Source organism: Sciurus vulgaris (genome assembly GCF_902686455.1).
Source record: "Sciurus vulgaris genome assembly, chromosome: 19".
NCBI classification, from domain to species: domain Eukaryota; kingdom Metazoa; phylum Chordata; class Mammalia; order Rodentia; family Sciuridae; genus Sciurus; species Sciurus vulgaris.
In genome coordinates, this window is record NC_136480.1 from 24,722,093 (window position 1) to 24,747,429 (window position 25,337).

Consider the following 25,337-nt stretch of genomic DNA (forward strand, 5'->3'; position numbering starts at 1 on the left):
ACACCAGTATTTCACATAGAGAAGAAGAGACGGGCAGGACTGTTGAACTCGTATGCCTGGTTCTGTGACCAGCTTCTCCACGCTGTTCTTGCTCCGTGCACAAGCCTGTGGAGTCGGGGACCTCATCCCCACTGTGCAGGAGTGGAGCACTAACTGCACTAACTGGCCGTTGCGGGCAGCTGGCCTGAGCCAGGATTGCAGCCCACCCCTCCCCATCCAGCAAGCACGTGGTTCCCACGTGCCCGACAGTCAGAGTTCATCAGCACGTGGCTGAGGTAAAGTCAAGGAGTGGAGGGGCCTGGGAGTCCACCAGGGTCTTGTGCTGCTTCTAGTGAAAAAGCAGGCAGCGAGGACGAGCCAGGTGTGGGTGGACGCAGGCACAGCCCGGCTCCCAGCCTCTGTGCAGTGCCCAGCCGGGCCGTGTCTGGCAGCCGAGGGCTGGGCGCCTGTTCTCAGTGGGTGTCGGCAAGTCCCAAGTTTTCTTTCAGATTATTAAGAAAGAAAAGCTGGAGGTTTTTGAAAGAATCATCACACAGCACGTTCTTCATATACAGTTCATTAAAACAGAAGCCTTACATGATATTTTTAAGAGCAGAATTATCTTTGGCTATTAATTTGTTCATTGTACCATAAAAGTTCAGCTATTGAATTATAATCACAATTAAATGAGTGTGTTGGTTTGTAACTCTAATGAGCAGTAGTCAAATTAAACCCAATTAGGAAATGGTGATTAATGGCCACGTGCCCAGGTTGGTCTTCGCCGTGTCCAGCGCCCTGAAGCAGCCCTTCATGAAGGAGGAGTTGAGCAGTGCTGTGTTTGACGTGGAGGAAGACTTGCCATCTGAGAACTCTTCCCCCAATGTTATTAGTGACCCAAATGCAAGAAAACAATCTGACTCCACTAACATATGTATATATACGTGTATGTGTATAATATATGTATATTTTTTAGTTGTCAGTGGAGTATTCTATGTATTTATGTGCAGTGCTGAGGCGCGAACCCAGTGCCTCACGCGTGCTAGGCGAGGGCTACCACTGAGCCACAGCTCCAGCCCGACTTCACTAACTTTAACTTAGTTTAGAACATCCTGGTTGGGATTTCAGCGATCGCTGGGGACAGGCCTCTGGCCGTAGCCTGGCTTCTGTTTGGGCGCTCCGGGGCTCTTCTTTCACTCATTAGGAGCCTAAGGTGTGGGCAGGCGTGGGCTGGGGAGTGCCCTGCCTGCCTCTGCCCTGCTCTCCCTCGGCTGTCCCTCTGCAGTGGGCGGCCACCGCGTATGACCCTGTGCAGTTCTGAGGGACACGCTCGAGTCACACGTCATGGCTGGTCCAGCCGCCCCACAGGCTGCATCTGTCCCCCAGCAGGAAGCAGGGCACAAACCCACAGGGCGAACAGCCTTCCCGAAATCACAGTGAGCTGTTAGGTGGCAACCAGGGGAAGGCCGATGGCATTCTTTGCTTGTCCAGGTGCAGAAACAAATCAGTTCACTAACTGGCTGTGCGAGGCCAGAGTTCCCGCTCCCCATGGGTGTCTCCCGACCTGTCCGCCCGTTCTTCCTCTTTCTGATCTCACAGCCTCGGTGGGAGTTTACGTCGCGTTCCATTTCTTCCACCTTCCGGGCTCTGCCTGTGTCTTTACAGCAGGTGATTATGGGGATGGCCATGTGGCCCCCAGGGAACATGTGCCCAAGTCGGGGACAGGTTTAGTTGCCCCAGCTTGGGACGCTGCTCTTGGCTCCTGGCAGCAGAGGCCAGGGAGGCTACTGGGTCCCCTGTGGTGCCCATGGCCCCGACAACAGAGCGTGGCCCCAGCACACACCCGCAGCCCATCTGAGGATTGCTGCCTCTTCCTCGGGCAGCCCGGGTCCCTTCATGTCTGCAGCGGTGACCCTGTGGCCAGGATTCCTTGAGAATGAGGGCCAAGGAGTCCGCAGTCAGCGGGCATACCCACTTTCCTCCTTCCTTGGGGCCGCTTCCCTAAATAGCTGCCCGTCCCCATGCTTGCGGGTGCCCACGTTGTCGGTGGGTGTTTCTCCGCTTCTCTTTATACACAGACTATTTTCAAGAACATTTTCAGCTTTCTGCCTCCCCAGCCCCCTCTCGCCCCCTCTCTATTTTTTATTTTTGCAGCAACTCAAAAAAAGTTCTGGAAAGTGTTCAACTCTTGGAACTTTGATAGTTAATGGAGAGTGGGGCTTGTCCTAAAGTGTCAGCACTGTCAGGCCATCTCGGTCTGTCCTGTTTCCATAGCACATTATGGTTATTTATCACAAATCAAGGGGAGCCCATTGCTGGGAGACAGATTGTTTCTCAAACCAATCATGACAGTCGTACTTCCTGCTGTTTTCACGTTCCTTTTATGCGCACGTCTCCCCTTGGAAATGCGTTTTTCTTTTGTTTAACTCCGTGGCACCGTCTTCTGTTAAGATTCTGGGGTCAGAGGCCTCTAACTGCCAGTTATGTTCTCCGTCGAGGGAGCTGAATTAGCAGCTCGCAGAACCTCATGCCACCAAACAAAACCCCTGTGAATACCAGAACCACGGCGTCCTTTGATATTTGTTCGGAAGGAAAATTCATTTGTATAATCTATCAAGCATGTAACAATGTGCTTTTGATGGTGAAAATTGTTTTATAAATATTAATAGGTGTGTTTTTTCTATGCTTTGTATACAGAATAGCCTTTGTTCAACAGGAATTTTATGTAGAATGGAGGCTTCATTAACGTGGCGTTCAGAATCTCCGAGTCTGAACTCAGCTCCTGCCTCCCCTATGCGTTTACCGCGGTAGCTTGCAGCTTTCTGAGGGGAGAAGCCGGGGTGAGGAGCAAGTGCACTTCCTTGCCCGTGCTTGACACCTCGCCCGCCGCTCCTGCACGCCGGTTCTAGGAGTGCATCTGGAAACAAGTGTGTCAGAGCTGCTCTGGCGAAGCTCTGCTCTGCTCTGTCTTTTTATTTTCATGCAGTTCAAAGCCCCCTCCTTTATCCAGTATCACCTTCCCTCCAACAAGCATGACAGTGGTGTGCCCTGTCGTCAGTGGGCGAAGGCGGGACACCGTTGCCTGCGTGGCAGCTACGGCAGTGGTCAGCCACTGCTGAGAGGGGGTCCTGCAGATCTTAGCGGGAAAGGAGGGTCAGGACACTGAGGTCTGGAAGCCACATTATCAGCGGTGCTGCAGCCCAGAGGGATGGTTCCCAGAGTCCGAGCCCAAGAGCAGCAGTACTTATTACACATCAGCAAGTTGTGGGTCCTCCGAGGCAAGGGAGTCGTGCACCTCTTTGGGAGGTGGCTTCCTCAATCCTCCTGTGGCTACAAGCATGTAAGCAGCCTGGGGACTTTTACTGCACTAAAGCCCAAAGAGGCTTGTTCTTTCCTGCGACATTGTTTCTGTGTTGTGTCCCCTGCTGCTGCTGTGGTCATCTTGTTACAGCTACGTGTTAGCAGCTGCAGCCTCTGTTGTTAAATGTCAGTAACCGGAGCTACTATGTGTCAGTGCAAAACCGCAACCTGTCAGCCCTTAAACTGCCGAAGTTTCCCTTCTGTTCTTCCGCACTCTGCTTTGCTGCTGTGTTGGGGAGACAGACCTCAGGCATGTGGAAGGAGCGGTGTGTGGCCGCTTCTCAGTAAAGCTATCCAGAGAAACAGGCTCCAGGTAGTCTGAGAGACCTGCCGGCCACCCTTCACTTAGACCCTCAGATCTTTTTCTTCTACCAACTTTTCACCACTTTGGCCTTGAGCAAAAGTGTCATGTGACTCAAGGGTTGTCACAGGCCTGTTTGGCTGAGGATTCTCAGCCAAATGTCTTCTCTGTCAGCCTGCTGGCATTGCCAGCTGTTAAAATCCTTCCTTTGAGACCACTCTTTATGTATTCACAAAAGGGCTCCCATATGAAAACGCCAGTAGAAACTTTTTTCTCTTTACCCCAAACGAAAGCCCAGGGTTATTGGGGGATGGGATGGTCCCGAGGCATTTCCACTGAGAGGGAGCGGGGAGTGCTGCAGATGCGCAGTAATGATAGCAAGCCCTAGGGCAAAGCAAAGGCCGTCTGCAACCCAGAGGTGGCCGCAGTCCCGAGCCCTGCACGCCTGCTCACAGTTGAGCCTGGGGGCTTTGCCAGCAGCCTCTGCTTCCACCAGCACCGTGCAGCAGGAGACACTGGCATGGCCGAGCTCACCGGCTTCAGGGTGTCTCGTGCCCAGGCTGGCAGGCAGGGAAGCACCAGAGCTGGTTCGTACCAGGTGTTTACATGGTCAAGGTCGAGGTCAGGTCTTTGGGTAGTGCAGCTTTGTAGACTGAGGCATAGGCAGGGAAGCTCTTTATGTTTAATAGCAAATCCAAACCCCTGTTTCTCCCAGGACCGTCCTCATGAAGTAACTTCCATGACCAGCACACACGGACTCTTCCCATGCTGACCAACCCTGGCCCCAGCTAGTGACTTAGAGCTGAATTGTCTATGTACCTGTAGAGTTAGGTCTCACCTGCTAGGGCTCAGTCCTGACACTGTCTACCTGTGGAGTCAGGTCTCACCTGCTAGGGCTCAGTCCTGACACTGTCTACCTGTGAAGTCAGGTCTCACCTGCTAGGGCTCAGTCCTGACACTGTCTACCTGTAGAGTCAGCTCCCACCAGTTAGGGCTCAGTCCTGACACTGTCTACCTGTGGAGTCAGGTCTCACCTGCTAGGGCTCAGCCCTGACACTGTCTACCTGTGGAGTCAGGTCTCACCTGCTAGGGCTCAGTCCTGACACTGTCTACCTGTGGAGTCAGGTCTCACCTGCTAGGGCTCAGTCCTGACACTGTCTACCTGTGGAGTCAGGTCTCACCTGCTAGGGCTCAGTCCTGACACTGTCTACCTGTAGAGTCAGCTCCCACCAGTTAGGGCTCAGTCCTGACACTGTCTACCTGTGGAGTCAGGTCTCCCCTACTAGGACTTGGTCCTAACACTATGTACCTGTGGAGTCAGGTCCTACCTGGTAGAACTTGGTCTCATAGGACTTCCCTCTCCTTACTTAAGAATCCAATCACAAGTCTAATCTCTTGTACCTTGACCAACCTGTTATGAGTGGGGGTCTTGTGACCCCCTGAGAAGGACAGGGCGTGGCATGAGGGGTGAGGAGCCTCTGTGTGCACCCCAGTCCAGCAGCCTTCCCTGCACCTTCTTGTGCCCCTTGATAGATCAAACCCTGTCCTGGGTTCTCATGGGCTTCATCCCATACGGATGATCCATTATCCACTCACCCCCATCCTGTGCCCTCCCTCTCAAACCCCAGCCTGGTCCCATCCTCATGCCACCAAAGATTGCCTCTGCAGGTCAAGAGACTCTCCTGCCCTCTCCCTGTAAACCCCAGGGATTCAGGGCTCGAGTTGCAGGGCTGCAGACCGGTATTGTCACTGAAGCTCCCCTACCTAGACCAGTCCTTCAACTCTTCCCTGGAAGGACGTGCATCTTAGATCTCTGCTAAGAAATGGAGGTGAAGACCAAGTTACATTTTTTGATTTACAAATTGCAGTATCACAGACTAAGAATATTACACAGGTGTAACAAACTCATGTCTGAGGGTGTCCCAACCGAAGAGCTGGGCCCTAAGGGAGCACTGTTGTCTTTTAATCCCCTTTTGTCTCCCAAGTCTCCACCTGGATATGCGTGTACCCACCTAATTATGCCTCTTGGTTCCCTCTTCGGGGAGGGAGCAGTTGGCCAGGACCCTGGAGGCTGCTGACCAGGCAGGCGTATCCCTGGGATGGTCCTCAGCAGTGAGCTGCTTTTGTGCGGGGGCCGTGGCCCTCCACCCACCCCCTGCAGGACAGCGGTCTGTGCGGTCTGGCTTTGCAGGCAGTGAGTGCAGCCTGCTTCTGAGCTTTGCATGTATATGCATTAATTATCTCTCCCAAGCAGTCTGCGCAGTTGTCTTTGTAAGGAGCAGAGATTAGCTTGGAACTGTTTTGATTTACTGGCTTATTGATCTTGACCAAGAATTCTTTTATTTGAAACTCTTCACTTGGAAAGTCAATTTGATAGCCTTTGCCCATTCATTTTGAAGGTGTCAGTTACAAGTAGTCTTGCCAGTGAGTAATGGAGGAGCCAAAATTACTAATAAATTAATTAGAATGTATTTATAAACCCGCTGGAAAGCCAAGAATGAAGTTGCTTTTCTATTGATTATTATACCGGTCATTAACTGCTGAGAAAATGCCGTTGTAGCAAGCAGAGACTTTGGCCAGTTCCTTTGGTAATTATGGGGTTCTGTCATTATGATTTCAGTGTTCTGGAAGGTAATTACTCATTCACCGCAAGTGCTCCGTGTGGGCAGAGTGGTGGGCGTTCTGGCAAGACGGGGGATGTGAGTGGACGCGGCTCCCACAGGGTTCTCTCCTGTCGGTCAGTGCTCCCCTGAGTGAGTCCCGGTCTGGGTTTCGTCTGTCAGGTATTGGCAGACGTCAGCACGTAGTGCTTGGATCCTGGTAGGGAGAGCCTCGGGAAGCCCTCTCCCTCGGGGCTGACCCGGGGATGCCAGAATGGCCCCAGGGACGCCAGAATGCAGGGTGCATTCCTAGGAGGCTGTTAGACTCCGCGGCGGCAGCCTCTGCCTTCCAGTGGGACAGGCCAGGTAGCTCTTCCTCCTTCAAGGGCTGGTGCCCTCAGCAGTGCCGGGACAGAGACACTGGACTCGCTCGAATCTGGCTGCCAGTCAGTGTCGGAGCTAAGTAGAATTCGGTAAGATGGCGGGATCTCACCGCACTCTGTGCTCGGGAAAGCGGCCAAGGCGTTGGGACCCTGTGTACACGCCCACCCACTGCTGCCAGCCCGCCGCTCCACACAGAAACCTCTGCAGATCGGGGACTGTGCTGGGAGTCCATGCCCGCGGAGTGGGGAATCTCGCTGTGTCCGGAGCCCTTGCACCAGGCCTGAGGGTGCTGCAGCAGCAGAGGGTGTAGGTGTGCTGTGGGTGCCTGGGGACCTGGCCTGGGGCGGACCGTCTGTCCTGGTGTCTGTAGGTCAAGTCAGGGAGTCAGAGTGGCCCTGCTGACCTGGGAGCCAGAGATCAGGGGCCTGGGGTGGCTGCTCCCATTGTTCAGATGGGGCAACTGAGGCCCAGGGAGGAACGGAGTGATGTCCGCCAAGGTCAGGGTTAGTGATGCGCCCTGGAGATGGCAGCCTCTGTGGGCACTGCCAGGACAGAGACCAGTGGGTCTGGAACTCGGGCCCCTTGAGGGCAGTGCCCCCATTGTCCCTGGCCCCAGGGTTTGAGTTCAGAAGCCGCAGCAGCCTCCCTGCCTGTGCCCGAGGGTTGCAGCGTCTGGCTTACGCTCGTCTGCCGGCCCCCGGGGCTGACGCGCAGGTCCCCGGTGGACACTCAGCATGCCTCTTTTCTCTTCATTAGTTGTTTGCTTTGACGCCAAGATAAACTTCGACGACAATGCCGAGTTCCGACAGAAGGACATCTTTGCCATGGACGACAAGTCGGAGAACGAGCCCATCGAGAACGAAGCTGCCCAGTACGACCTGAAGTACATCGGGCTGGACGGGAACATCGCCTGCTTCGGTGAGCACCCCGGGTCGGCAGAGTGCTTGCTGGATTCTGACGGAGTTCAGCAGCCCAGAGTTCTCGGGTTTGGTTGCCAAGAGCAGGTAAGCGTGGAGCTTCTGCAGGCAGGCGTTAGGGAGCCATGCAGTCTTCTCAGAGTTCATGTTGAGGGCTGGCTGCGGCTACAGCCGGGGGAGCACGGACCAGTCCCGAGAGAGGTCCTGCGTTTGACCCCAGAACCCGCCCCCAGGGAAAGCTCTCCTTGGTCAGTGCCCACTGGCCTAGAGCAGGCTTCTCAGCCCGGCGCTCCCGAGGTGTGGGTGTTTCTGTGCTGGACAGGCTGCCCCAGTGCTGAGGTCAGCCGTCTTCCTGCCCAGCTCCTGTGGTGAAAGGCACAGCCCAAGCTGGTGCACAGACCTCCCTGGTGGAGAACCACGGACCCGAGCACCCGGCTGCACTTGGATTGGTGAATTGGTGAAACGGCCTTTGCCCCAGGACTCAGTGCCGCTGTGCTGGGACCCTTAGGGAGATTCGGGTTCAAAACAAAATTGCTGTTTCAAAGGAAGAAGACCCTCCCAGCTTCCGTGGTAACCAAATGACAGCTTGTTAACAGGACCTGATTCCTTCTCAGTGTGGAAGTGGCTTATTCAGCGGAGCTCAGGATGGGTCTGTAGAGGCAGTACCTCTCAGTTACTCTGCACAGCTCACTGTGTGGAGATTTACACACTCCTGACTTAATTGCACAAGACTGTGTTTCTAGTAGAAACAATTCGTTGCTCTGGAAACTGAGGTCTTCATCTTAATGGAATTAAAATGAAAAAGATTTGCTGCTCATTAAACCAACAGTGTCCCTGCCTTCAGAACTGCAGAGACCTCTTCCCATGGTTTGCTGTTCAGTACAGTAGAAGATGACATCCGCTTACCAGTGGCCCTGAAGCTCTGGCTCTGTGCTGGGGCAGTCACCATAAATGTGGCAGATCACTCAGAGTCGGATCCCGATAAGCTCACGTGCTGCCAGTGTTTTTCGGCACTTGGAGTGGGAAGATAGTATGTGTTGGGAGCAAATTGGATGCAGAGTCTCTGCAGCCTCTGCAGGAATGTTCCTGAATGGACCTAGGAGCAGCCTCCAGCGCTCCCATTCACAGGTTTCAAATTGCTCCAAGATCCTGTGTAAACCATTTTATCTTAGTTGCCTGAGGCTTAATTAAATTAGTCACAGTCTTAGGCTTGTCAGGGGAATTCAAGGGTCAGAAAAAGTGAAGGCCTTTTACCTTGAGGGTTCAGGAAGTCGACCCTGCCTCTGTCCTTCCCTCCTCCCCGCCTCCATCCTCTTCTCCATCCCACTTCCCTCTCTCCTTCCCTCCCCCATTCCTTTCTTCTTTTTTCTTTCTAACCTGAAGAAAGCAATTCTACATAATTAAGCTAAGAAATGCAATTGATCAATAATACTTAGCTCTGGAAATAAGAATTTCAATGTTAAAACCCTTTACTTGCTTGCTTCAGAAAGACTGCTAAAAGGTCGCCCGATGTGGGCACTATCTTAACAAGCGGGTTGCTGGCGACCCTTGCTGCAGTGATTGGCAGAGGAGGGGCAGAGCGCTGTGAAGTAGGCCTTTGGGACCCAGGGGCTACCTCCTAGGGAGCCCCAGTGAGAAGCACATTCTTGCAGGCAGGGTGGGAGGGGCTCCCCGCCTCTCTCCAGCCCCTGGACCTCTGGAGTGCCTGACTGCCTCCACTCTGGCTCCTCCCTGCCTCCTACCTGGACCTTCCTCTCCCCACGTGGTCCCGATCCCAGTTTGAAGTCCTCTCCTGAGTCTGCATCACAGGCTTGCCTGCACTTACCTGGTGGAGCGGAGCTCCTCAGGCGGGTGTGGGCCGGGAGTGGCGGCACTCCTGTGGACGCTGGGGCGCAGCCCCTGGGCCTTGTCCTCTCTGAGCACCTCCTGTCTCCTTTGTGTCTGGCAGTGAACGGCGCGGGACTCGCCATGGCCACCTGCGACATCATCTTCCTCAATGGCGGGAGGCCAGCCAACTTCCTGGATCTTGGCGGTGGGGTGAAGGAAGCTCAAGTGTACCAAGCTTTCAAACTGCTCACCTCGGATCCCAAGGTAACCTGTCTCTTAGGCGACGGTGGAGAGCAGCCTGGTTCCTGCTGCTACCCAGGAACAGGCACGTGGGCTTTGCCGCAAGCGGGAGCCCAGACTCTGCCACGCCACACTCGTCGATCGAGCTCTCCGCGTGGGTGAAAGGCTGGTGCGCAGCCCCAGGACCTTGTTTGGGAGGCTGGGGAGGTGGATGGACATAAATAAGACACAGCATGTCACCTAGTGAAGCATTGCTGGCCTAAATCCCGGGCGGGCGACGCACATACACCGCAGCCCCTGGTCCTGTGCCTGACTGGCCTGGAGAGGGTTCAGCCGCCCTACCGGTAGGGCAGCAGGTGTGACCGTGTGTGCCTGCGGGGATGTGATGGCTCCTGCTCGGGGCTCTTGGCTCCATCTCAACCTTTCAGTTAGCAACGCATGCTCAAAGTCCAGCAGGGCCGCAGCGGTTTCCCGTCCAGCGCTGCCTCCTTCTCTCTCACCTAGAACTGGTAGCTGCACCCACAGCAGGAGACTCAGGCATTCGGATACCCAGGCAGCTTAGCAACGCGTTCAGCGCCACTTTGCTTTATTTCAACTCCGCTCAGCAGTTTGGGGGATGCTCTGTACATACCAAACCGACAGTTTTTTGAGTGTCTGATACGTGTTTGCATTTAATCCTCATAACGGGACCGTGAGGTTGATATATACCACAACCATTGGACATCTCAATATTGTTAGGGCATCTACTAAATTGTTACTAAACTATGTGATCTGTCCCCAGAGAATCATGAATGAAAACAGTACCAGAGTTAGGTTTTTCATTTTTTTAAACATTTTTTAGTTGTCGATGGACCTTTTATTTTATTTATTTATTTATATATGGTGCTGAGAATTGAACCCAGTGCCTCACGCGTGCTGGGCAAGCGCTCCACCACTGAGCCACAACGCCGGCCCCGGAGCCGGGCGTTTGTAGGAAACGCAGTGTGAAGCTGACGAGGAAGCTCCCCACCGTGAGCAGCCCGCGGCAGCCACTGGGGTTCCCGCGCGTGGGGCGTTTCTGTTGGTGGTACTCCTGCCTGCCCCTCACGTTCTTCATGGTGGGTGCTGTCTGAGGGCGGCTCACCGGTTTCCTCTCTTCTGAGTGACAGTAAGTGGTAAGTGCTGTTAGTGCTCCCTTCCCTTCTCCTTGGGGTCAGAGGTGGAGCGTCCTGAAGTCCAAGGTCACCAACCTTGCGCAGCGCGTTTGCCAAGGAAGGCCTTTCTGTCCGTGTGGCTCTTCCCATGGGCGAGGAGGAGCACCCCCCGCTGACCCTCCCTCCTGCTTCTTTCTGAGAGAGGAATCGTTTTCCTCCCAGAGATTCCCAAACGAGTTTCAATCTGTAGAAACCGTGGCCCTGACACACGGCTCCTCCTGCTGCCTCAGCCTCAAGGCCCAGGGGACGATGGCTGTAAGTACTGGGCGTTCAGCGTCCACTGAACTGCAGTGGTAGTGATTCAGCGCCCTCGGGGACGGGTCTCCCGGGACGGTCAGAGGGTTTTCTTTGAGATCTCCTGGGCGGAGGATCTGGAATTTTAATTTTGTAAGAGGACAGGGTGAGGGGATGGGTCTGCGGCAGAGCGGTGTTGTCGTTGCCGTTGTGTGGACGTCCTCTGAAGTGCTGGCTGCAGCTCGTGGAGTGTCTTCGAGTATTTGAACTCTGTCGACTCGCATGGGATGTGGGAGCGCTTTTATTTCCCTCGTGCTGTATCAGGAAAACGAAGCACAGAGCTTCTCCCGGTGCCCGTCCGAGTCTTGAGGTCTAGAGCCAGTAGAAAGCACGGGGCTGTAGTGAAGTTTTCACCTGGCGTCGCTTCACGCGTCCGGAGGCGTCAGAAACGGGACAGAGGAGCTGGCTTTGCAGGGAGGCTGATGGAGCTCCGGGAGTACTTACATCAGGTGGAACCTGTGCACCTGCCCAGAAGCAGAGGCTCCCAAGAGCCAGAGCTAATTGTCTCCGCAGCACCGATCTCCGCGCTAGACGTGAGGACTGTGAGGTGCATATCCCGAAAATCACAAGAGGCCTGTTAGTGTTGAACTTAAATGAACTGTAGTAACAGCTACTCGTCCCAGGTCAACATGATCCTGTTGATCCCGTAAAGCACAGATCACTCCAGAAAACTACTCCTCGTGGACACATTTGCACTGATGGTGTCAGCCACAGAGCAGTGCGTCCGGTCCTGCGCCCGCGTGCTGGTTTCCTCCTGGACCTCACAGGCATCTCCACCAGGGTGCTGCTGCTTTGTTCGTAACACGTGGAACGGAGCCCCCGTGCCAAGCCGCCTGAAGCAAGGCGGCCCCCTGCATCCAGTCCTGCCGAGGGGCCTCGTGGAGAGCTCATGGAGACTTCATCTGCAAGCTGGCTGGAGAGCAGACCCTTCCTGAGCGGGCTCTGCTGGTGCGAGGGGAGATCCGATCTCTTCCTCCTTTCCATCTGCAGAACCCTAAGCTCCAGCAGTCCTGAAACCTCAGGCAGGGAAGAGGACGTGGTGGGGAGCCCCGGGAGGTCCGAGTGCCTTTCTGGGGAGACTCCCTGGAGAGCGCCTTCCTTCATTTCACGTCTGCCCGCTCTGCGTTCGCTTGTGCTTGTGGCTCTGGCTTTGCTCCCAGGGGTGCAGGAATGAGCAGGGGCTGTGGAGAGCAGGGCAGAGGACCGCTGGCCCGACTTGCTCGGACCTCCATCTGCTGCCTCTGGGGCCTGGTTCTCAGGGCCGGTGGCGAGGGAGTGGCATGGTGCTGCCCGCACACCTAGCCTGGGCTGAGGAGGGCGTCCCTCGGGGGCTCTGCTGCTGCACTGCCTGGGTTTTCCTGCCGTCCCACTTCTTGGAGTGGGCCTTGGGCGTGTTACGTAACCTCCGAGTGCCTCGGTTTCCCTTGTTTGTGCAGTGGCGGAGCAGTGGGCACTTACAGGGTTGTTGAGTCAGGTGCACCACAGCACACGCGGCGCTGACGGTGTTAGAGTCTAACCTGCGCCGTGGAGAGCGCACACTGCCGGCTCCTCGTGAAGGAAGCGTGCCCGCGAGGCTTTCCGCCAGGTTCCAGAGGTGGGCTGGGCGGGACCAGCTCCGGAAGGTGCTCTGCACTCCCCGCCCTTCCCCGTCTGCGTTCCCTGGAAGGTGGCCGCTGTCCTCACCCAGGAGCGGGGATCTGTGCCACCTGGTCCGAGCGTGATCTAAACGCTGCCTTAGGACCCGAGCCCTCCTCCCTGTCCCTTATCAGCTGCAGTCGTGGTTTTGGTCAGCGTGTCCTCACTGTGACCAGCACGCCCACAGGAGCTGCTCATGGGAGGAGACGTGGGCTTCCACTCACGTTTCAGAGGTCTGTAGAGGGTTGGCCTCGATGCTGTGGCCCACGGAGGCAGAGGAGCATGGCGGAGGAAAGCTGCCCAGCTCACGGAGGACTCAGGAAGCAGAGAGAGCTCTGCTCACCACAGACACGTCGTGGACCCCAAAGCCATGTCCCCAGGGACCCACCGCCTCCAGCCACAGCCCACGTGGACCCCAAAAGCCACGTCCCCAGGGACCTACTGCCCCCAGCCACAGCCCACCTGCCTACAGGTACCACCCAGGTAGGACAGTCAAGTGGATTAATCCGCTGATAGTCCGCTCGCACCACCTCTGGACACTCTGTATCTGCAGGAGCTTGGGGACCCTCACGTCCTGCCATGATAGGCTCCTGCTGGGCGTGTGCAGCGGGACGCCTGCTCTTGGGGCTGGGGAGGCGTCACACATTCACCAGGCCTTTGGATGCGCTCTCTAGACATCTTCTGCTGTGCCTGTTCAGCAGACGTGGAGACTGCACCCTGGAGCGCTGTTGAATACCAGCTTGGCAGACCTTTCCCAGGCACAGAGAAAACTTCAGTTTGTGTGTTGTGAGTGTTTCCTTCTTTGTCGTCTCTGAGACGTAGACATCTGTCAATGTCATGCACATCTGTCTGCAGGGAAGAGGGGGCCAAACAGGCGCCTATGATCAGTCAGTACACGTGCTGCTCAGAGTTGAGGGAATTCGCTGACTCGCAATAACCCTCCACTCAGACCACCAAGGAGACGCGCTTCCATGAAGTGAGGGCAGAGTCACATTTGAAAGAGCCACAAAATATCACTGGGCATAAGTTTGCGGGGACGCCAGCTCACTTGGCGTGTACTCCGAATCCTCAGAATCTCAGGCTAGAGCAGTAACGTTGTGTGTCCTAGTTTCAGTATTAGTTTTATGCAAATAGTATAAATTTTAATAAATATGTTTTGGGATTAATATGTGCCAAATGCCTCATGTTTTAAAATCATTGTACAGTTAGAGTATATGAACCATAAACAGAAGGTCATCTTTTTCTCTTAGTGCACAGTTAGATCAGAGGCATGGGGCTGTTTAAAGATAAACGGAGATAAAATTCTAGAGAGTTCATTTGAACAAACAGCAGTTTGTGAGTTTGACATCTCCAAACCAGCGGTGGTACTGGGGATCCATGGGGGGACGTGAGGGGAAGCCCTTTATAGGGTGGACCCAGATACAAGGCAAAGGCGGCGTCCAACTGGTGAGAGTCACAGGGCCGCCTTAGGGTCTGTCCTGCTGGCAGGTCCTGCTTCTGTAATGGCAGCTTAGTGGGCTTAGTTAGTTCCCATGTTTTACAGGACACGGTGCAGGCCTTCCCTTGTGTCTGTCAGTGGGGTGAGGCCATGGGCGGCCGTGTGCGCCTGGGCCCACCGGCTTGTGTCAGCAGAGCCAGACCCGACCCGTTCAGCACATGCTCCTGTGCTGGCCGCGCCCCCGGGGGTGGGCTTCTGGCAGGAGTGTGGTGACCACCCGGGTCCCTGCTGTCACGTCCTGCTGGAACACAGGCCTCGACGCGAGTCGAGGGGCGGGTTGCGGGCAGCCTTCTCTGTGGAGACCGTCCCCTGACCGTCTGAGAGGACGGCGGCCGGTCTGCTTGAGTCCACAGCCTGCCACGCGGTCTCTGTCTCACTGAGAAGAGCACCTTTCTCCTTTCGGGGCGGGCGCTGCTGAAAATCTAGCCTAGGGCCTCACACGCTAGGCACACGCTCTACCCCTGAGCCGCCCCCAGCCCCTTACTGCTGAGGTATACAAGTGGTAACCCCGCTCCAGCACACGTGTGTGTCCTCCATGGGACGGCTACCGCCCAAGTGAGGAGGAAGCCACCCTCCTGGCCTTCCTCCTGCTGACAGAGGCCTCTGTTGGGGGCTCGTGGGTGTCCACGTGGTCCCTGTGCCCTCCACTTCCCAGGTAATGCTCCTCAGCAGGGGCCGCGTCCTGGCGGCTGCACTGTGTTCCCAGCACGGGACCCTGCATCTCGCAGCACACACGCCTCACACCATCCTGAGCAGAACAGAGACGCTTCCCTCTCCTCGCGGACGTGCTCCCCGGAGCACTCTGGGGCCAGGGCTTGCTCTGTGCCCCTCAAGAGGCAGACTTCGGCCCCTCGCCTTTTGTTCCATGATAAGAGATTCAAGGCTCTGAGAGACTTGGGGTGGACGAGGGGCCTTGTCCAGTCCTTGCGTGCTCCTGATCACTTACGGGTGCTGTCATAGAGGCTTTCTAGACTGCTAAGGAGAAGCGAGGCCGCCAGGTGGTTGGAAGCACAGCTATTAGAAGAGCTGAGGTTTGGCTTTGTTCCATTAATGCTGCTGCCTTGAGAAGATCCGTGGTTGGAGACAATAGAAGATAAAGCGTCTTCTAGCAAGAAAGGCGGATCAAGTCCTGGAGTGACATCAAGTCGCTCCTCGAGGTGGCTTCCGAGGGTCCCCAGTGGGAACTTGAGGTCACCCTAGCGAATGCAGTCAACCTGGTGCAGGAAGCCCGGGACCCCAGGGGTGAGCCCAGGCACGCTGTTCAGCAGCACAGGCCCTGGGGATCCCTGGTCCTCTGCCCTGGTCCAGGCCATGAGCCGCTGGACGCAGGAGACTCAAGCCTGCCCGTTTGCCGCCCCACCCGCTGGAGAATTAGGAATCAGGAGAGTGCCTCCTTTGAAACGCAGGGTGCGTCCACATGGGTGCGCCTCGAACTGGCTCTGCTCCGCGGTGGATACTCCTTTGTCTGTGTCCTAGGGTATTTTATCAACAGTACCCCTTTCTTTAATTAATAAATTTGGGAAGCACAAATAAGAGCAAAGCATGAGAGTAAGCCGGCCTGCACACGTACACGCCTTCTGGGACAGCTGTGTAAAGCTGAGAGTGGAGCACGCGCAGTCTGTCCCCCCCGCCTCGCTCTGCCTCTCCCTCATACCGCGTCCCAGCATGCGCAGCAGCTGTGCAGAAGAGCAGGTCTTCTGGATCCGTCCTCTTGCTGGTGTCGGGGATGCGCCCAGCCTGCACTGTGCTGCCACTCCAGGTGCAGCTGGGGTTGGCCACCTGTTGTGTTCCTGGAAGGGCAGGGGTCAAGGGTTACAAAGACTCGGGAGGTGTCTCACTTCCTGCCAAGGGATCTCCCATGCACATTCTCAAGCCCACCCGGCCTCCTTGCTCCATTTCCTCTCCGCAGGTTTAGCGCCTCCCTCCGGACCTGCTGTGTGCGTCCTTGGCCCAAGGGGCGGAGGGTCCCTGGTGATGCCAGTCTTTTTCTACGTGAAAGGGTTTGCATTCGAGGTCAAAGACGGGCCTTTCCTCTGCCATCACCGGACAACTCCCATTCTGTCTCCTCGCGGGGTTTGCGCACGTCAGTTTGAGGCACACTGTGTTTTAAGGTGTATTAGGGCGTGATCGCTGGACATGGGGCTGGGGTTCCTGCTGACTTGCTCAGGAGTGTGTTTAGCAGTGGTCTCCATTTCAGCCCCCGGTACTTCCCGATCCCCTTCCTGTATTCTGCTGGCTGCTTCTGTCTATTTCTGCTTTAATTGGCACATGCTGGGTGTCTATAAATGGAGTGAGTGTATGTGCAGGAAGCATAACTCGGTTGCCTTCGTTCACCCTCCCTCCCCAGGTGCCCTCGCCACCTCCGTGGGTCCACCTTCTATCTGGGGAGATCCTTTTTTCTTCCTTTCTTCTCTCTGGCTCACACAGGCTTCCAGCATCTCCCTGAAGCAACTCTCAGGTGTGCTGCACAGGCACCGCTCCAGGCCTGTGGTCATTTCTTACCATTATTCTCTCATGGAAGTCTTGTTTAGACTTCTCAATTGTTGCGTTACCGTGGATCGCACCTGGGGGTACCCCTGAGCTACACCCCTGTGTTTGTTTCATGCTGGGGAGGTCTCGCTGTGTCGCCCAGGATGGCCTGGAACTTGCCATCCTCCTGCCTCAGTCTCTGAGTCATGAGGATGCCAGGCATGGCCACCATGCCTGGCTTATTATTGTAAATAGGTCCTTTCATGAATTGTCACGGTGTCTGGTGGACACGTCCCAAGGAGGAGGTAATTCCTGGTTTAAAAGGTGAAGGTTCAGAAAGGCTGAATGTTCTCTCTGATACACAGATGCTAATTCACGATGCGGGGAAAATGGTGGCACTCTGGACTAGACGGAGGGAAGGGAAGGCGTATGGGGTAGGAGGGATAGGAGAATGAATCAGACGTCATGACCCCTGTGCACACGTGTCACGTGACCTGTGTGTTCTCCATCCTGTGCAGCCAGATGAACGAGAAGCTATGCTCCATTCACGTGTGTGTAACTAATTAGAACAAATAAAACATTTAAAAAGTCGAAGGCTCTAATTAGAAATGGCACATTTCTTAGTTCTTAGAAAGCTTCTTAGTTGTTGGCAAACTGTTTTTAGAAGAACTGCAGGAATTTCTCCTCCATGCCCTGAGACCAGGACTGGTTCTTCAGACTGCAGGACAGCTGCCCCAGCAGAACCCACCCAGCCACCAGCCAGACAGGAAGTGGGTGGCGCTGGTGATGCAGGTGCCCGCCAGGCTTCTGCCGTAAAGCTGGGCATGGAGGTGGGCAGGGCGCTCCTGAGGGAGCGGGCGTATCGTGTGGAACGAATACCTGGCACGGTCTCAGTGGTGTCTCTCTCTGGGCCAAGAAGCAGAAGGAAGGGCCTGAGGTGCCAAGGGTTCGTCACAAAGCGGTTGGAGGAGAGCAGCGCCAGACCACTGGGGCTGGGGCTGGGGCTGGGGCTGGCATGTGGACCCTGCCGGTCACGCCTGTGGCTGCCTCTCTCTCCGCTGCTTCCTCCGTGTCCTGGCAGGTGGTTGCTTACCACAGACCTTTAGCAAGAAAGGGTCTTGTCCGCCCGAAAGTTTTCACTGCAACTCCCCCTAATTCGGGGGTGCCTCTTTGCACTCAGGACCTCGGTGAACGTGCCTGGGCGTCTTCTCTGCTTCCCAGGAACCCTGAGGAGCTCCCTCCCCCCTGGAGGCCTTGGGACACTGAGCTCAGCCAGCACACATGTCGGACTTCCGGGCCAGCAGGCGGAACCCCAGCCGATCACTTCCCTCTCAGCTTATCTTGGTTTCTTCGTTACTCACTCTCTGCCCGCGTCCCCACATGTCCCTGCCCGCGTCCCCACACATCCCTGCCTGCATCAGAGCTGGGTTGGGGCTTCCTGAGCAGCCCCCTCCCTGTCCACCCCACTGCCCAGAGGCCTGGGGCAGGAGCAGAGCAGCATCCACCTGGAGCTTCACCACACCTCCCGTGCTCACCTGCTGGCGGGCGACTCGCGGGAGTCTCCTTGAAGCAGTGACCCGGGACTGGTGCCCGCCCTTGCCACCCCTCCTGTGGGAAGGCGGCGCATCCCTTGGAGCAGTGACCCAGCGGCAGACCTCCGTGGCTCAGAGGGCGAAGGCTGGCGCCTCTGGTTGTGGAGCCCAGTGCTCGTGCTTTAGGAGCAGAGCTGACTCTCCCCTGGCTGAACCATGGAGTGGTGACTCCAGCTGCCTCGGTGCTGCCATGTTGGAGGAAGGAGGAGCCTCGCCTTCAGACAGGAGAGGGCGGCTGCCCAGGCGCAGGCTCCCGCGCAGGGAGCTCCAGGGCTCTGCCCAGCAGAAGGGGCACCCGCCTACCTGACAGCGCGGCGGGCCTCAGGCCTGGGGCAGCCGGAGGCTGAAGCCCAGCACCCAGATCTGCCTACAGGGCATCCCGACTCCGGCGTCCTGAGCAGGTTCTTGGCCTGTGCGGACAGCGGGCAGCGGCGGAATCTGGTGCTGCTGGAGGCAGGGGAGCCGCCCTGGTTGATTTTATTTATTTATTTTTCCTGTAATGATCCCTTTAAAGCAGAGGAAGGCATGCACCTGCTGACAGGTGTCGCCTTCTGAAGCTCAGGGAAGCCCTGCTGTACCTGAGGGCACACCTGGCCACAGAAGTGTGTGGGCCCTTGCCACTCAGGAGCGGGCTGTGGACCGGCAAGGACCTCAGCTTGACAGTCGTCAGAAGTGCGACTCGCATTTCCTTGGGACCCTGGGTGACTGCCCTGCACATTAAGGGTCTGCTGAGCCATGGCCTAGGACAGCGGGCGTGTGTGGCCTAGGACAGATGGTGGGCGTGCCTAGGAGAGTGGGTGGGCGTGGCCTAGGACAGGGTGGGCGTGGCCTAGGAGAGTGGGCAGGCATGGCCTAGGAGAGTAGACAGGTACGTCCTTGGACAGCAGGCAGGCGTGGCCTAGGACAGTGGGCAGACATAGCCTAGGACAGCGGGTGGGCGTGGCCTAGGACAGCGGGCAGGTGTGGTCTAGGACAGCGGGCAGGCGTGGCCTAGGACAGCGGGCAGACATAGCCTAGGACAGCAGACAGGTGTGGGCTTGGACAGCGGGTGGGCATGGCCTAGGACAGCGGGCAGGCGTGGCCTAGGACAGTGGGCAGGTGTGGTCTAGGACAGCGGGCAGGCGTGGCCTAGGATGGTGGGCAGACAGCAGGCCTCAGCCATCTGTCCCGGCACCTGTGTCTGTAAACAGGGTTCCCTGGAACTCAGCTATTTATCTGTGTCCTTCCTGAGTTGTGCGACTGGGCAGAGCCCTCCTGGCCGCAGTGGTCTACAGCGGACTGCTCTCGGCCTGGTTGGTGAGCTGCTCGAGTCCATGGCTGTGGCAGGCTGAGACCCATTCAGAAGTGAGAGCCAGTGCTGGAACCTGAGCCGAGCATGGCCATTGCCGGGCAGGGGAGTCCCACCTGGCAGGATGGTTACCCGTTGTGAAGGAGTCGCTCCCTGGCCACCGATGGTGTGCCACGATGGAGTGTCCTGCAGGAGTCCTGCCCTCCGTGGGTTTGGTTGTGTATCCTAACGCACACTGCGCGTCACCGTACGTGCTGCTTTCCCTCTGCTGTTCCACCGTCCTAGGTGGGAATTGTCAGAGTCCATCCTGCCTCCTGCCCCTTGGACTCCCCTCTGCTCACAGGCAGTGCGTGCCTGGGCCTGGCTAACTGCTGCTTCCCATCTCTGTGCTGGACTCTGGCCACCACAGCCCTCAGGCTAGCTCACAGCCCCGGGGCTTTCCTCCTGCAGCTCGGGAAGAGGGGACCTGCCTGTGGGGTCTTGACTGGAACCGAGGGGCCCAGGAGGCCACGTTCCCAGCACCAGGCGGAAGATCAGGTGGCAAGTCGGGCGCCGGGGCTCCTGTTGCCCAGATTTGCATGACGCAGCGGTCCTCAGGCACGTGGCCAGCCCAGCTGCACCTGCCACGGGACACAGTCCAACAGGCCTCCTAGGAGATTCTCGGTGGTGCCTAAATTTGAGAATGGTAGCCACTGCTCTCACCTTCTCTACAGGGCCGGCAGTCAGCTCAGTCTCATGCCAGGGTCGAGCCAACGCACTCCTCTGTCCCTGTGGCCAGCGAGTCCTGCCCCACGGGCTGGGCTAGCCTTGTCTGGGTCCTCCCCACAGTGTGCTCTGGGGCTCACCTCTGCCCAGCCTCTGCGGCTGCCGCCCGTGTACCCCAACACCCCCTCTGTTTAAGATGGTTGTGCTCTTCTACCTCTGCATCAGAATCTGAGGGTGTCCCAAGTGCTGAAGCGACTTCCCTCTGCCAACGGGAGGCAAGGGATCTTCTGGCCAAAGGTGGGTGGAGTTCATCCGCTGGGTTTGCACATGCAGTTTCTGCTCCACCATCTCCGTGGGACTTTGGTTCTCCTCCCTCTAAAGGAAGATGCAGCCACGGGTTGTGTGATTCCCAAGCGACTTTCAGTAAACTTTATGAAATTACCTTGTGTTGAGCTCAGTCCTTGAAGTGGATCTAACTCGTTTTTGTCTCCATTAAGTTATGGTCGTTGCTTCTTTTCACAAGAGAGTTCTTTCCTGTTATTGTTCTCCATGCATTTCGCTTTCCTTCTCCTCTCATCTGTGAGTGCTTTGCTGTGCTGCTGTTTCCCGTCTCCTCTCCTCACAGAGTGCAGCCTTTGTGTGCTGGCAAGGCTCTTGGTATTATGCGGGGAGAGGGAAGTGGTCAGGTCTTTCAGCATTTGACAAATGTCACCATAATAGAGGGTTTTCAGATGGAGATGTTGAATCAACTTTTATATTTGGTCAAGAAAATTGGTTCATAATACTGTGTGACACCAGGTCTTTGCTGAATTTCTCTTTGATAGGTGAGGAATGAAAACTCATTTTTTTATACACAATTTAGTGTTTCTTTACCTTGACTAGTGCTTGCACACGCTTCTCTCACAGTCTGTGATCAGCGTGAGCGTGTGACCTTCCCTGGCTTGTAGACGGGCCCTCTCTTCCCACCAGGCCCTGTGTGCTCGTGTTTCCTGCATTCAGCGTCCAGGCGGGCTCTGGGGCTGCTTCCTCTGGTTTGTACCGTTTTGGGCGCCTGGTCTCTCCTGCAGAGGAGCACAGAGCAGCTCCTCTTCCTGCTTCTAATTGTGAAGCCCAGGTCACAGTGGCCACTGCAGTGGGGTCAGGTCCCACATGAGGGAGGGTCTAATGAGCTTCATTATACAAAATGCATTTATAACCAAAATCAGCTCTGAAGACTCCTTAAGGTGCCCGTGGGTTCCAGTGCCTATAGGGCTCGAGTCCCCTGGTGTGGCGCCACCGTGCAGGTGAAGGAGCAATGGAGCCCACTCTTTCCAGTCCCTCAGGGGTCCTGCCCTGTGAGGGACTAGCAGGGACGTGCTAAGGTCTCCCGCCCCAGGAGGTGATCAGGGAACAAGTTGGTATTTGCAGAGCCAAGAAAGCGGGTGCTGGCACACAGAACCCGAGGGGGTCTGGCCGCTATTGTTAGGGTTGCTCTTTCTCTGTCTCATTCAGTCCTCCCGCTGCGGTGGGCGGTGAAGGGTCTAACACAACAAGTGGCTACCGGCGTGGAGCACAGCGTCCCCGGCCAGCCAGACTTCGTGAATCCTCCACTAGCATTCCCAGGGCTGACCCGCCTGTGGGGACATTAGTGGAGGACGTGGGAGCACACTGGGGATGAGGTGAGCAAGTCTAGAGACTCTTCCCCAGGAGGGAAACCTAGGCCCAGTGGGGGCTCGGACTCCACCTGGGCAGTGCTGTCCCTCCACCCCAGGCCATACCACATGCAGACCAGTGACACCGTGTCTTGCAGCATGTGGTGCTGAGACTTGGGGCACGGACAGGACTCACGCCATCCCACAGGGAAGCCCCATCAAGACGGGATAGTGCGGAAGGCCATACCCCAAAGACATGCCCACGCCGGTGCAGGGAGATGCAGGCGTGTTCCGTGTGTTCGTGGGTTTCAGAGTGTGGCCGATGTGGGACATCGTCAGCGTTGGCCTGCTTTAGAGATCTCTCCGTGGTCCTGGGAGGCGTGCTCTGGATGCGATCAGACGCCAGGGCCTGGCTGGGCGCAGAGTCGTGTGAAGACCCGTGCACATCGGGGGTTCGTTTCCACTGCCCTCCGCTGGGTCCCTGGACTTGTTGACGGTGCTGCCTGGAGCTACCGGCTTTCTGAGCGTGTGATTTGGGAGACTCTCCTGAGGCAGACCCACCTGCCCTCAGGACCCCGGGCCGACCCTGGGGTTTCTCAAGAGTCGACGTGTACAGTCGCCATGACTGTGTTGGTAAGTCAGTTCTGCATAAACCGAGCACCTAGGCTTCAGAAGCAGATGGCAAAGTACGGGCTTTGGAGGCAGGAGGAAGGAGTGTTCGGAGCCCTCTGGTCCCATGGACATCCTGTGCCCACCCGGTGCCGATGGCATTGCAGGTTCACAGCTGCACCGACTTCCTGAGGGACATGGAACCCACGGAGGATGGGGGAAGGGGTGCCTGGGAAAGACTCGTGCAGAGCCACTGGGTTGCAGCCGGGCCTGGACGCCTCCTGCCCCTGGGTCTCCTGACATGAAGGCTCTGGGCTGCAGGCAGGACAGACTAGGGTGGGCAGCCGCTGCAGGCCTCGGGGTGGGGGGCTGGGTCCCACGCGCTGCTGTGGCACGTGGGCACAGACGATGGCAGTGCCCCAGTTCAGGACTCCAGGCAGCATGGAGCTGTGCCTCACTGCGTCACGGCCACCAGGAGAAACCGTTTGGTCTCACGTGAGGAGAGTGTTTCTGTCGCTGAACCCTTGAGGTCTCGTTTGGTTGTCTGCAGTTTGCCAGAGCAGGTGTGAAGTAGGATCCACAGCTCTCGTGTCATGTCCCGCCAGTGATTAGGGCTCAGCGTGGCGTGCTGGGTGACGTTCTGTGACATCGTGTCACGTCCCTTCGTGTGACGGGCTCAGCGTGGCGTGCTGGGTGACATTCTGTGACATCGTGTCACGTCCCTCCATGTGACGGGCTCAGCGTGGCGTGCTGGGTGACGTTCTGTGACATTGTGTCACGTCCCTCCGTGTGACGGGCTCTGCGTGTGGAAAGGTGGGTTCTGGAGGACTGGTCTGGCAGCACCTGTCGGTCGGCCACCCTCTACCATGGAGATACCCTAGAACCCCGTGGCCGGAGTCACAAAGCTGACCCCCTCCAGGGAGCAGCAGGGCCCTGCAGAGCAGCAGGCGCGGGAAGGGGCCCCTGGTTGCGTCGGCTTACGTGGGTGGTTTGATTGCTCGCGGTTTGTCTTCATGATGCCCCGTCAGCCTGGGGAGCTGAGCCAGCAGACACTCGGACATCACCATGCGGAGCAGTCGCGCTCTCCAGCAGAGCCCGCTCAGAGTGCAGCAGGGCCCAGGTTCAAATGGGACTCCCCTCAGGGCTCCCTGCCCGCCCGGGAGCATGGGGCTCGAGGCCAGCTTGTGCATCGAGTGCGTACCCTCCAGCTCATGGCCTTCCGAGTCCTTCTGTTCCTTGTGACTAATTCTATTTTCAAAACTTATATTAACGAATTTTAGAATGACTTGGCTATGGCCTTTGTTTCATTCCTTAAATTTTTCAGTACTGTGATTTAATATGTCGTCATTACAGAGGATTTTGAAATTATCATCATCAGGGGTGTTTCATTGTACGATGACCCCAGAGTCATAATTCGTGATGAAATAGGAAAAACACATAATAAAAGAACTGTTTAGTTTATTACAGATCTGTGGATATCAGATTTCAGATTTGGAACTGAGACAGGACACTTTGGTTGCTCGAATCCAGAGAGAGTGGAAATGTGAACTTTCAAAGAATTTCTTACTGTGTAAGTGTTTTCTGGTTTCGGTGAAGAGGGCAATGAGACCCCTGACCGCAACTCCTTGGAGCTGGGGGTGAGAGTCGAAAGGGCCCTCTTTGCTCTGACCGACCAGAAGCCCTGTTGGCCAGTCTGTCTCCCCAGGTGGTAGCTGCTGCCTGGCCACAGCAGAGGTCACCTTGGCCCTCTCTTCCCAGGTGGCCCCGTGGTCATGCTGAGCACTGCAGACGTCCCTAGGTGCCAACTTAGTGACACACCTTGTGATTCCTATTGATCTCAGAAAAACACACAGCAAACAGCTGAGACCCTGACCTGGCTGGCAGCTTGCTGTGGTCCCCATACCTTCTCTAGGGTTTCTCACCTCAGGCAGCATGGACTCCTGTCCCTTCTGGCCCAGCTGGTCCCCTCCTGGCAGGGTGGGTTTCTCCCGGGTGCTGCGCTTGATGTTTAGTCAACTTTTTTGCTGCTCTGACTATAAGAATCTGGCCAGCACGATTGTAGAGGAGGAAAGGTTTATTTGAGGGCTCAGGTTTCAGAGGTCTCAGTCCATAGAGAGTTGGCTCCATCCTTGGGGCTCCAGGTGAGGCTGGACATCATGGCGGGAGAGCGTGGCAGAGGGAAGCAGCTCACATCATCAGGAAGCAGAGACTCCACTCTCCAGATACAAATATATACCCACAGCCACGCCCCAGGTCCACCTCCTCCAGCCACGCCCACCACTCAGTTAACCCCATCGGGGATGAGTGCACTGACTGGGTTAAATTCCCACAACCCCGTCATTTCTCCTCTGAACCTTCCTGCATTGGCTCATGTGTGAGCTTTTGGGGGACACCTCACATCCACACCATAACAGCTGGTGAGCGGGGTGGGTCTCTCCTAGGTGCTGCTCTTGGTAGGAGCCAGGTAAAGATGGCCAGTGGGCAGAGGTGGGTCTCTCCTGGGTGCTGCGCTTGGTGTGCCAGGCGAGGATGCCAGGTGGGCAGGGGCATCTGTCCTTCTGACAGTGATTGCTGCAAACCCCTGGACACTGTGGAGAGGAGCCCACACGTCATTAGAGCAGAACACCAGTCACGGACTCTGCGAGGGAGGCTGAGGTGGAGGCTGGGGAGGCGGCTCGCTGTGTGCACTTCTTGGCTAGCCTGGGCCGGAGGGAACGGGTGACGTGTGAGACGTGTGAGACTCACCGGGTCCTTCCCCAGCCGGTGCCATCCTTGCTGCTCGCTTTGCTTGCTTTGCTGCGAGTTGGCGGCTTCTCCT

The 25,337-nt window shown here is 56.5% G+C and overlaps 1 protein-coding gene across 1 annotated transcript in view; it reads left to right on the top strand.

The window, feature by feature from the left end:
• SUCLG2 (succinate-CoA ligase GDP-forming subunit beta) overlaps positions 1-25,337 on the top strand; it is a 189,903-nt gene that overhangs the window by 113,288 nt on the left and 51,278 nt on the right. Inside the window, exons 8-9 of the mRNA XM_079122396.1 lie at positions 7,378-7,539; positions 9,487-9,629. Coding sequence (XP_078978522.1) covers positions 7,378-7,539; positions 9,487-9,629 — 305 coding nt within the window. The remainder of the gene's footprint in view (positions 1-7,377; positions 7,540-9,486; positions 9,630-25,337) is intronic.